Source organism: Anomalospiza imberbis, chromosome 7 (genome assembly GCF_031753505.1).
Source record: "Anomalospiza imberbis isolate Cuckoo-Finch-1a 21T00152 chromosome 7, ASM3175350v1, whole genome shotgun sequence".
Lineage (NCBI taxonomy): Eukaryota > Metazoa > Chordata > Aves > Passeriformes > Viduidae > Anomalospiza > Anomalospiza imberbis.
Window position 1 is genome coordinate 9,447,843 of NC_089687.1, and position 12,082 is coordinate 9,459,924.

Sequence of the window (12,082 nt, forward strand, 5' to 3'; positions counted from 1 at the left end):
CCCTGGAATAACTTGGTTTTCTGTGTCAGGTGAATTTCTCTGGTCAGGTTTCTTGTTTAATGCTCTTCCTAGAGCAGCACAATGCAACCAAATTAATGCTGGAGAAACAAGTCCTTAGTGTACCACACTGTGCCACCTGTGCTGCCCCTGGCATGGAGTGACTCATGTCAATATACTCAGCATTAAACTCAAGTGAAAGTTGAAGCATAATGTCCAGTTCCATTAAAAACAAAATAAAATCTGGAATTGCTTCCATTTCATGGTTTTGCATCTCAGCTCCTTTGTATCTGGGGCTTTTTTAGTGTGTGTAGTTTAAGGATTTATTAAGCCCAATGAACTTAGATAATGTTCTTCTGTGGGCATGTTGTTCTGCTGTGCAGTCTCTGCTCTGTAAGAAAAAAATGCCAAGAAATTAATTTCTGTGCCATCCTGGGTACATAATTCACATGTTTAGGGTTTTCCTGATGCAAGCCTTTTAGTCCCAATCCCATCTTTGCAAACTTGTAATGAGAGTATTGACTTCTCCCAGTACCACCACCTGCACAAAAAAAGGAGAATGAGCTGGTTTTATTTAGTGTATTTGCTTTGTTATTCTTGCAGGTATTTTGTGTTAAACAATGATGCTGGCCTGCTGGAGTACTTTGTGAATGAGCAATCTAGACCTCTAAAGCCCAGAGGTACCCTGCAGCTGGCTGGAGCTGTCATTTCACCCAGTGATGAAGACTCTCACACCTTCACGGTCAACGCTGCCAGCGGGGAGCAGTATAAACTAAGAGGTAGGACCTGGATTCTTGGGCAGGGGATCCTTCCACTAGAGGACAGTCCTGGCTCTCACCTGGGGCTGCTTGGCTGGGCTTGGCTGCAGGGCCAAAGCAAGAGAACGTGGTTGGCAAAGTGCTGCCATGAAAATTATGTGCAAAACTTCCATCCCACTGTTCAGCTAGAAGTGGTCTGTGTTTATGGATAGTTCCATAATGTTTGGGTTTGATGACCTTCAGAAGACTTCATATGTGTAGAATGGGGTTTAATCTTCATGTGCACTGTCCTTAAATTGTACTGATTCAAAGTTTTCTAAATCATTGTAGGTGGCAATACTGTGGTGATGCTCACAGAGAATTTAATTATTCAGTTTGTGAGCCACCTTATGGTGGTTATAAAAACCCATTCTCCGATTCTGTAGTCTGCAGAAATCTAGGCTAATAACTTTGAGTATTTCTTCCCTTGAGGACTTGCTGCAATTTTCTAATTTGGAGTACCTTACTCTTGTTGCAGGAAAATGTTTCATGTTGTTAGATTACAATATCTGTGAGGGCACTTATGCTTTGTTGATAGTTTAAAATTAATTTCATAACACTAAAAATAGCATAAAGAAAAAAGAAAGTATATACTATTTATGTTGAACTTGACTTAACATTATAGTTATTACAGTTAAATGAGTTTTACATTAAAAATAAATTACTTTGCACTGTTAGTCTTGTGATTTTTAGGAATTAAGCAGTCGTTTTTGCCCATACTTTGAAATGTTTTCATTTAACAGAATCCGTTTGGTTTGCTTTTATTAGCTACAGATGCTAAAGAGCGGCAGCACTGGGTTAGCAGGCTCCAGATATGCACACAGCATCACACAGAAGCTATTGGAAAGGTATGACCGATGCTCTCATGGGCAAAAATCTGCCTGGTGGTAGAAGTAGTTGCAAATACAATTTCAGTGTTATTGAAGCCCTTCCATTTTGGGAATGCTACTTTTTTTTTCTTTTTTTTTTGACCCTTTACTTTTTTTTTTTTCTATAAACCACTCAGCAGCCCACAGATAATTTTAGAGTGAATTCCCATGTTTGAGAAAAAAGTCCTCCCCACTGTATCTGAGTACTGTTGTTTCCATTGCTAACCATGTGGTGGGTATGTGTTTAGTGTATTTTATAGAACCACCTGATTGCCATAACACCTGTTCTGATACCTGAATAAAATCTTGCTTTTAAATTACAATCAGCATCTTATAGCTGGTTTTGTTGTAAGAGATAAGTTGAACCAATAGGTCTAAATGAAATTCCATTCTTTTAAATGTCAGCTCTATCCCTGCAGTATCTATTATGAATCATTTTCTGGTGCTGTTGCAGATCAAGGACTGATCTTCAAGTCAGAAGTGATACTTACTGATCAATCTCATTTCATAGATTGTTCTTCATTAGACTATAAAAGAGGACAGGTAGAAGCACACAGTGGAAAATATTTAGCAGTTGCAATTAATGCATTATTAGGGCTTTGCCATCTTTCCTTGCTCTATAAAAAAATAAAAATTAAACTGTTCTCCTGTATCTTTCACATTAGAACATTTGCTGGTTATTAGGATTAATTGTAAATGTTTCTCAATATGCTTGTTTATTCCCTAGAACAACCCTCCTCTGAAATCTCGCAGCTTCTCTCTTGCATCCCAAGGAAGTGCCAACTCTCCTGGTGTGCAGAGAAGACCCAGTCAAAATGCAGTTTCCTTCTTCAGTGTTGGACATCACAGATTGCCAACGGGAAAAAGAGTTCCCATTATGCAGCCAGATCACCTTGTAGATGTTAGAGAGGTTTGTATGCTTTAAATTCCCTTAGAGTATTTTGAGAGGGCTGTGGTGTTATTTGTAAGGTTGTGGAGAAACCTGCTGTTCTTAGTTGGATGTATTGTCAGTAGCATGTCCTAAGCTATTATTGCACAGCTGTGTGAGGATAAGTAACTTGTCCTGGCTAATTGTAGAAGTACATGGTGTATATTTGGTGATTTTTGTACTCTGCAGTAGTATCCCGATGCTGAAGGTAGAACATGTTCTGATCTTTGCAAGTCCTAGCACTACAAGTGACAAGGGAATAGCCTTTAGGGATATAACATCACATACCATGATACTATTGTATGCTTTTCTTCCCTTGTCAAGCTATAGAAGAACTGACAAGCTGTGCTTGTATCTCCTGTGACTAAGGAGAAGCTGGTCATGATTGATATTTCAGAATGCTAATACCATTTTCTGGTATGCTGATTCATTTAGACAAATTGTCTAGGGATGATTGTGACTGAACAGAGAGCAATTCAGATGCCTGTTGTTTTGGATTTTTTTTTCCACTATATGTTCAGGTGTAATGTATTTTGGGAGAGAAATCCAGAAATAATTACCTTTCCATCTTGACTGACAGAGCAGACTACTGGTTGATTTTAACTTGTGAATGTATCTGGGGTGGATCTTGCCTATCTAAAGATAATGCATTGCAAACCTGTACCACCTCAGTGGTGGTATTGATGTTAATAAGTATTGTAATGTTAACTGTAATTAATGTCATGTGGTACATTTCTAGGCAAAAATAAATTTCTAATGGAGGGCTTTTTAATTTAGCAAATAAAGATACAGGAAGCGTGAATAGCTAGAAACTGAACTTAGACAAATTGGAATAGAAGAGTGCTGTATAATGTGAACCTCATTAACTTTAAAATATGTGGCTGAGCACTGTGGTAAGTTTTCCAGTAACTGGGTGTTGCAGATACTTTCACTGGTATGGCATGCTGTCACTGTGCCTTGATTTATATCAGTTATTGAGGTGTAATTATTCAGGAGTTTACACAACGTGACTGCCTCTTTAAAAACTTGGAGTCTGTGAATGTTTTTCCACAGCAGACTGTTCTTGCGGATGGGTAATTGCTACCATCCTGTTTTTATCCTCTTAGAGCAGTATAATGCTAATGAACAGACGTGTGAAGTGCTGCTAGGTACTCAGGAAAATAAAAATGTTTCAAAAATGGCTTTTTCGCTTTTTGAATTTTCCAACACCATTATGGCATACAAAATTTCAGAGAGGAAAGAGGAGTGTGTGTGAGCTGGAGCACTGAAGCAGTGGCTTATATCCTGTAACCGGGATAAAGTGGAATGACTTTTCTTGGCATTGCGAAGAGCACAGGAAGCTATTCGTGCTCTCTTGATTGCTGCTAGAGTTTGGTGGCACAGCATGATTATTTATCAGCTTAAAAACTTTAGACTTGTACAGATGAAGAATTCTCAGTAGTGCTGTCTCTTCTGCATGTTGGTTTGCTTGCCTTTTTTAAGCTAAAGTGCTTGTTGGATACAATGCCTACTTTTTTGTAGTTATGATTAAAATACTGAAGGGCAGGTATGTGCCTGTTACCCCTGAGCATAGTACAGCTTGAACACTTAGAAATTAATTTTGAAAAGCTATGGGAAGAGCAAGTTCTTTCAAAGAATCTGGTACATTGTGACCTTCTTTAATTTTCCCATGAATTGCACTATACCTGAGTCTCCCTTGGCAGTCCCTTTCCCTTTAGCTGCCCCTTGTTCTTGGCTGAATATGCGTCGTGATGCTGATGTGGTTACTGTGCAAAGCAGGAGGGTTAAGAAGATCTTTTTGCTAACTTGCACTAAATGCAGGTGTCTGTGTGTTTGCAAAGTGAAAACAATAGCCTGTGTATTTTTCCAAGATTTTGAATTTTTAGTCACTGTGCTTTTCTTCTCCTGGTACTGTTTTTTTTTCCAGAGCTGAGTGTATAATTAACAAAAACCTTAAGACTGTTCAAAGTGTGTCCTTTGAAAGGGAAAATGTGCCTATTTGAGCTTCATAGCTAAGCATAGCATGGCTTGTCCTGTTGTCTGGCCTGATCCTGGAATGAAGTGCTTGGGGCCTACAACATGGTGAATTACTAACAGTGAAGGTCACCAGAAGGATTGTGGTGATTTGTCAACTAATTATCTGTGGGGTTTTGTGGGAGTTTCTTTTTAAGCCAGCACACTTTTTCAAAATTGGAAAAAAACTGCACACAAAGGCTTTTATCACACTTGTGACTGGAGAAAAATGAGACACATGTTGTGATAGCAGCTGGTGTGTTTGCATAGGCAAAGCTATCTATAACTACATGTTTTAGTAGCTTTCTGCCCTGTTGCTCTTGGTATATGCAAAGGCTGACTCTGCACAGTTAACACCACTTTTAATGAGCCAATGCTTTGTAAATTCACACATTTGAATGCTATGGAACCGAGCCCTTAAAAGTTCCAAAGATCACATACTATGAACTTGGATGAATACATGTTCCTTAAGTATTGCATTAAATCCTAAAAGCAGTTCCTGGAAGGGATTGCAGGTAGTAGTACTGAAAAAAAAAAAAAAAAAACAACCTCAGATACTGCTAGGATTAGGAATTAAATGGTTTTTATTGTCCCAAAACCATTTGAGATCCTCTGTGTGCACAGGTGGACAGGTATCACACAACACTTCTACCACCTGGTAAGTGACTGTTTTGTTTGACAGATGATGTCTCAGGCTGAGGGCCAGCAGAGAGACTTGATCAGGAGCATAGAATGCCTTCCTGCCTCCGGTCACCTTACATCCTTGGATCAAGACCTACTGATGCTCAAAGCAACTTCCATGGCAACCATGAACTGCTTAAATGACTGTTTCCATATTCTCCAGTTACAACATGCTTCTCAGCAAAAGGGATCCTTACCAGCAGGTGGGTATAGGTGATCACAGAGAGCAGAACTCTGTAACGAATACAAATCCCTTCCTTGCAAAAATGTTTGTTCCACTAACACGTGGGCAAAGGAAACTGCTGACTGTCTGGCTTCTTGTGAATTTTTCCAGACCCTAACTTGTGTTGGGTGGAACTTTGTGCATGTTGAATATGTATTTTTTAATCATTTATTCTCTCAGGAAGTCTGTGGCAGCAGCTGCATAAATGTAACATCTAATTGCTGTACAACATCTCACAACAGAATTAACTACATAAGGCACCTCAACACAAAGGCTGTCTTTGGGATATAATTGTAATAGTGGAGGGGGAATTTTATGACATTGCAGATTCTGGGACATATAGTGTTCACTACATCTCTGCCAAATATTATGCTTTTTTAATTCTTTTTTTTTTGCACACTGAATACCTATTATTAGTATTTACATGTGTGTAGCTTCCATTTCCAGTTAAGCATTAAAATACAAAACTCTAAATTTGCACTGATTGTTACTAATGCTGTTGAAATATCAGTATTCTTACTTTGAGTTACTACCTTAGTCTAAACCATGGTCTAAGGACAAGTGTTGTATTCTATTCTGAGGCCAGAATGGACTTTTAAGTAAATGAAAATTGCTTAAAGGTTGGGAAAAACAGAAAATCTCTTCTAATAAACAACTGACTACCCCAACAACCAAACAAAAAGCCCCCAAACCCTACTGCTCATGGGTGTGGAATATGTGCATTCACAGGCAGCAAACAAATATGTTGCCATGTCTGCACAATTGATCACTTCTGTGCAAGTTAAGAGCTTAGTGGAATTGTTCTACCTGATTCATGTGCAGTGTATGGAATTGAATGTGGTCGTGGTTGTTTGTAAAATCTTCTGCATCTTATTGTGCCTTTTTTCATGTGTTTATTTTGTGGGGTTTTGTGAGGTTTATAGGATTTCTTTAGGTTTATAGGACACACATAAATTCTCTCCCCTTATCTATCCCATATTCCTCTCATATTTGTGGTGCCTGCTTTGCCTGGGCATATTATTTCTGAGCTGTAATCAATTTAGCTTCCAAGATGAAAAAAATGTTATACAAAAGTATTAAAACTATATTAAAAGTACTTGTGATTCTGAAATCACCAGGGGCATTAAAAGAGAATATATAAATAGATTGAATTAACTTTTTTGCTGTATTTCAGTTCAAAATTTCATTTTAAACACAAAAACTAGATGGCAACTCTTCAGATATTTGTCTGAACTCTGAAGTTATGCTGAAAGAACTTTCCCCATTCTCTGTGATTTTTTTGACTGTTGGTGCATAACTGTGGAAGATGCACATCAGAAGTATTTTTGTTTTGGCATTTTCACATATGCACTACTAAGGTGCTTTTTAGACTTGTATCTGGGGACATAAGTAGGGTACAATGAGCACCACTGTAATAAAAAGATAGTTTTGGTTTGGGGTTTTTTTGACAAGTGATTTAGGTTTTTTATTTTTTTAAACCATGCAGGGAAAAGCTTTAAGTCACTGGCTGCTATTCAGCTGGTATCTGCTGTTATGGCTGAATCTAAAAATACTGCTTGAACATGTCCAAATCTTGAAGATTTCCAGTGATATCCTGGGGAGATGGATGGAGAAGAGAGGATCAGCAGATTGGATGATGCATTACTGGGGCCAGAGTTAAAAAGAGACAGTTAAAAGAATGCATGTGTCTTTCTGCAGCCTTCCATCTCCCCCCTGCTGTGGCTTTCTCGAGACACTGTAATACATTTATTCCTTTCAAGGATTGCCAAGTACTTTTAAAAATTATATATTTTTAAATCAGTTTAGCTTAGATTTCTCCTCTTGACTAAGGAGGGATACTTCTGGTTCAACTGGTGGAGCCAGGCTTAAAAACCAAGGATTAGAAATACTGCAAGAGTGCCAGTTTGCTATAGATTGTTAGATGACAGAAAAACCCCTGAACAAACAAACAAAAAAAGAAAACAGTCAGAATACTGAAAATACTTCCCCAACTCATCAAAGTCTATTCTGAATCACAAACTTAAAGATGAACAAGAATGTTCCACCTATTAGCTTTTGTGCAACAACAATTTGCAACTGTTGAAGAAAAATGTAGGAAGTGAAAGCTCAGGAGATCTGCACTGTGCCAGAGAGGAAGTGCTGACAACTGTTTGAAAAGAAATTGGTGAAGACTGTAGGGGAGGAGGATGTCACAGGTAAGGAAAATGGCTGTGCCTATGCAAAATAGCTGAGAGCAGATTTGAATATGCTTTTCCAGTGGAAGAGAAGTCTTAAAGTGGTATGTTGTTCATTCAGAAGGATTAAGGCACAGCTGGTAGCTCAAATCTTTCAAAAATACACTCTTAAGAGCAAAAATGGTTATTTTAGGTGTAGCTGATAGAAAATATTAAAGGGAAGCTGTTGGGTAAATTCAAGCTAATACAGAGGCAGAGATTGTGGATTAAATGCAGCCTAGAACGTGCAGTTAGAGATTAGTGTGTTGAAAGTTACAGCTTAGAAAGCAGATGTCATGGAGAGGTTTTTAAGATAAGTAAAATGTTTTCCAAAAGGTGTGATAGCAACATTCTGAACATCTTATTTTTTAACTTCTTTGAAACTTCTGTTTAAATAGCTTTAATTTAGTGTGGTCAGGAATTCTTGTTTCTAATGATGTAGTGGATTAATGAGTAATGGATGATGAAAATAAGCTACCTGGCTGTGGAAAAGTTGCCTTGTCTCAAATAACAAAGCTGCACTTTTCCCCCTGTATTTTCTTGGTGGAAATGCTGCTGTTTATTTGAATTAAGCTTACTCTGCCTGTTTTGGTTGAGGATGTGACCTAGTTGCAGGTGACAGGGGTCTGGAAATAAAGGATTGTGTATCATATGGGAAGAGACAACAGACACCGTAGAATAGGTGTCTTAGTATAGCACAGGGAACTGCTATCTGGTGGTAGAAATTCAGGTTTCCTAATAATTACTGTATTTGCAACCCAGCCAAGATGGTTTGTCAGTTTGTGTGTTCTTCAGTAAAAACTGATTGGAATCACCTGTACATTTATTGCCCTTTGAAAAAGAATGGAACATTTGTATTATTAATGAGGAACCTGACCTGTTCTGATAAATTAACTGGGAGTAACTAGAGATGCTGGAATCATCAGGTGGGTAATAGCTTTCCAAACCCTGCAGGTTTGTTTGTTCTTTTCTTTTTTTTTTTTTTTTTGACAGCTATTACTTATTCAGCAGTGTGTGCCTGTCTTCTCTGCAGCTGAGAAAAGACAAGTACCCTCTCCAGAGAAAACAGTGGCAACAAAACTTCTGCTTTACGTCTTTTTAGTCTAGAACAGAGCTGGGTTTTAGAAGCTGATAAGTGGAAAGCTGTTTTTAATTTTGGTAACAGCTAAAGAAAAGTGTAAGGGCTGCTTAACATTCTCATGATACTGGGCTCCTCCTGTAGTATCTGATTACACCTTTCCTGACACCAACTAGTTTCTCCAGTCCAAGTTGCATGTATTACAGCTCGCCAATCCCAGTGTTTGTGCTAATGATCACTGAAGGTGGTGTCTCATTGCACCACCTTTGTTTAGTGGCTGCTGGAGGCATTGGCTGCAGGAGGAATTGGCTGTTTTTGGTTTATTCCACAAGAAATAGTTCTTTTGTTGGAAACTGCTGTTTACTGACCTTGCAGAGGATGAGCAAGCTTCAGCGCAAACTTTCCTTTGCTTCAGGAACGACAATCAGTTGGTTGGAACCAAAGATCTCCCTGGCAAACCACTTCAAAAATGGAGCAGCTCAGAATTTCCCAGCAGAGATAAACAAGCCAGCATGTGTCAGAGAAGAGCAGTCCATTGCAGAGCCCTGCCAGCTAACAAGGGTAAGGTAATGTGACATCCCATTTCTGCGGGGAATTATTCGGAGGAATACCTTTAAATGTTTCAATCATGTTATGTGGAAGTGATTTAATGACAGTTATTCTCATACTTATGGTTAGTTGTGTAGGAGGAGTGAGTACAGTTGCAGTAAGTGAAACTCTCTACCTTGTTTATTCAACAAATTTTTGCTGCTTTATGTAACTTGCTGTCAAGTGGAGGGAGCCAGTTGGGGTGGTAATGCAAGGCAATGAAATAGGGTTTTTGCACTTCATTATTTACTTGTTTTAGATAAAATGCAAGGGAATACTGCCTAAATAAAATTTGTGACACTCTCAAAATAGGCCCAAGAAGAACTGCCTAAGCAGACAAAAGACAAAATTGCTGGTCTTCAGCTATTATATTTTCCTTTCTTTACTAGGTCTTGTTGCATCTGTTTTTCTTAATCTGAACAACTCTCATCATTTGACTGCAGGGTGGCTTAATGCATTTGAAATACAGTTACAGTCTGTATCATTTTCAGCTACAGTCTGTATCATTATAACTGACAAAATGGATTTGAATTGCAAAACACTGAAGTAAAAAAACAGCTGGGATTATGGAGAAGAACATGTTTTCCTAACTAAGCTGGAAAGTCATAATTACATCCTCTTTATGCTAGTTGGTTTCACACAGTTGTTTGGCTGAGACTGTGTAACTGTGAAAAGATAATGTGCTGTTTTATGTCTCTGCAATAGCACTGGGCTGTCTTAGAGCAAAATCAAAATGGAAGGGATTTTTTTTTCAATTGCTATGGTTTATAGATTTTTAAATGGGTCAGAGTAGTTACTATTAAGTTAAAAAGGATGAAACAAAACTAGGAGCTTTCAACTAAATCACCTAATTCCTTTCTTTCAGTAATTAAGCTAGTCACATTTTGAGTACTTAATGTATCTGAGGTATGACAGGTGTTATCACTCCCCATAGGTATTTTCAACTGCCTTATTTCTGAGAGCAGAACAGCATAGCATTCTTGGAAAGGAGTCATCTGTGTGATACTGCACTTGTCATCAGGACTTGAGCCCTGTGTGAGGGCTTGGCCCCCTGGTTTTGGCGGTTGAGTGCTGATAAATGTGCCTTGAGCCAGGGCAGCTGCTCCAGGACAAAGGCTTTGCTTAGGCAAAGGCATATTGCTGCCTTCCCGTGGCATTCAGTGCCTCTCTCCTCTGCATTGCCTCCCTCCAGCTGTTTGTCCCAGGAGGATGCAGCTCAGAGCCCTAGCAATGCCAGCATCCCTCCTGCCTGAATTGTTTGGCTTTCTGCTTATCCTGTGGTGGTTGGTAAAACAGTGCAGATGTAATTTCTAGTCTGTCTGCTTTAGTTACACAGACACGGGCACCTGCAGTGTGTGTATGTGTGGGGTTTTGTAATTTTATTGAAACTACTTCAAGCTAGTTTGTTTCTTTCACTGTTACATATTTGCACTCACTGCAACATGATAATGCTTGTGAAGCACAGCTTGTAGATACCAGCGATGATGGTAGTCTTGGAGCTCAGAACTACCGTCTGAAACAGCCTTTGGAGTAGTGACGGCAGCGCTGGAAAGGCTGAAGTAGTGCGGAGGTGGAGGGGGTTATTGAGGTGGTTGGAATTGCTGCTAGCTTTTGGTTTGCTCTTTCTGTGTATGTGTTACATGCTTGATATTCTGTGAACTCACAAAACTTGCAGGAATTTCTTTAAAGCTTTTTTTTTTTTTTCCATGACCCATATGAGAGAGGGTGAGAATTTGAGCCTGAATCTTCCAGAAGGAATCTGCACTGAGTTATCTTCATATCCATTCAAATTCTTCAGCTGTTGTTTATCTTGGGAGTAGATTCCATTGTGTAGCTCTCTCCAGAGGTTTATTTAGTCTTTTTTCATACATAGGCAATTAAATACAATATGAAGTCCTTTTTGAATACTGTCTGGCCAGTTACATCTTTGAGCAAAGTTTATGGCTCTTATTCCAGGAACCTGAAGAAATAAATCCAGATGAGGAGCTGGAGGATATCTGTGATGATAAAGAAGATGACCTAGGAGCAGTGGAGGAACAGCGCAGTGTTATCTTGCATCTTTTGTCTCAGCTGAAACTTGGCATGGACTTAACAAGAGTAAGTAACTGAAGTGTGAAGATTGGCTGCAGTAAAAGTGAAGTATCATTTAAAACTCAACCCCTGTATTGAACAGTATTGAGTTTAGTATGAAATTGTGGCCAGTAGCAACATCAGGTCCCAATATCTGATGTCCCAGACTGAGGCAGGTTTAGATGAAATGTGCTGACTCTGTCTTTTCTATTATCTTCTCCATGTGTTTTCTACTGTGTTTTTGTTGCCTTTTCTGTAATGGCCTATCTTCTTTCCAGTATTTGAACCTTAGCCTTTTCATGCTGTTTTCTTCAGCCTTGTTATTTTTTATTTCTGCTTTCTTTCCATGATCTCTTTTCTATCTTGATAATGCTTTTTCATACAACTTGTATAACCCTACACCTGTGTCCATGCTGCTTCTGAAAAGAAGTTTTCTTTTGGTTCCCCCTTATCTATCATTAGATGCCTGTTTAAGCCTCTTTCCTATTCTCATTTCTGTGTTTGCTCACAAGCAGACAAGAACAAAGCTATGCTGGATGGAATTGGATTTAACACTCGAGTGCAGATCTCAAAAGCAAGCATCTTGGAAAAATTAACACAGGTGCTGTTAGACAACTTGGGCAGC

At 38.8% G+C, this 12,082-nt stretch overlaps 1 protein-coding gene across 4 annotated transcripts in view; it reads left to right on the forward strand.

The window, feature by feature from the left end:
• OSBPL11 (oxysterol binding protein like 11) overlaps window positions 1–12,082 on the forward strand; it is a 43,026-nt gene that overhangs the window by 20,284 nt on the left and 10,660 nt on the right. For all 4 annotated transcript variants that reach the window (XM_068195316.1, XM_068195314.1, XM_068195317.1 and 1 more), the window contains exons 3-8: window positions 601–776; window positions 1,563–1,642; window positions 2,391–2,573; window positions 5,287–5,488; window positions 9,215–9,360; window positions 11,344–11,484. In XM_068195316.1, coding sequence (XP_068051417.1) covers window positions 601–776; window positions 1,563–1,642; window positions 2,391–2,573; window positions 5,287–5,488; window positions 9,215–9,360; window positions 11,344–11,484 — 928 coding nt within the window. The remainder of the gene's footprint in view (window positions 1–600; window positions 777–1,562; window positions 1,643–2,390; window positions 2,574–5,286; window positions 5,489–9,214; window positions 9,361–11,343; window positions 11,485–12,082) is intronic.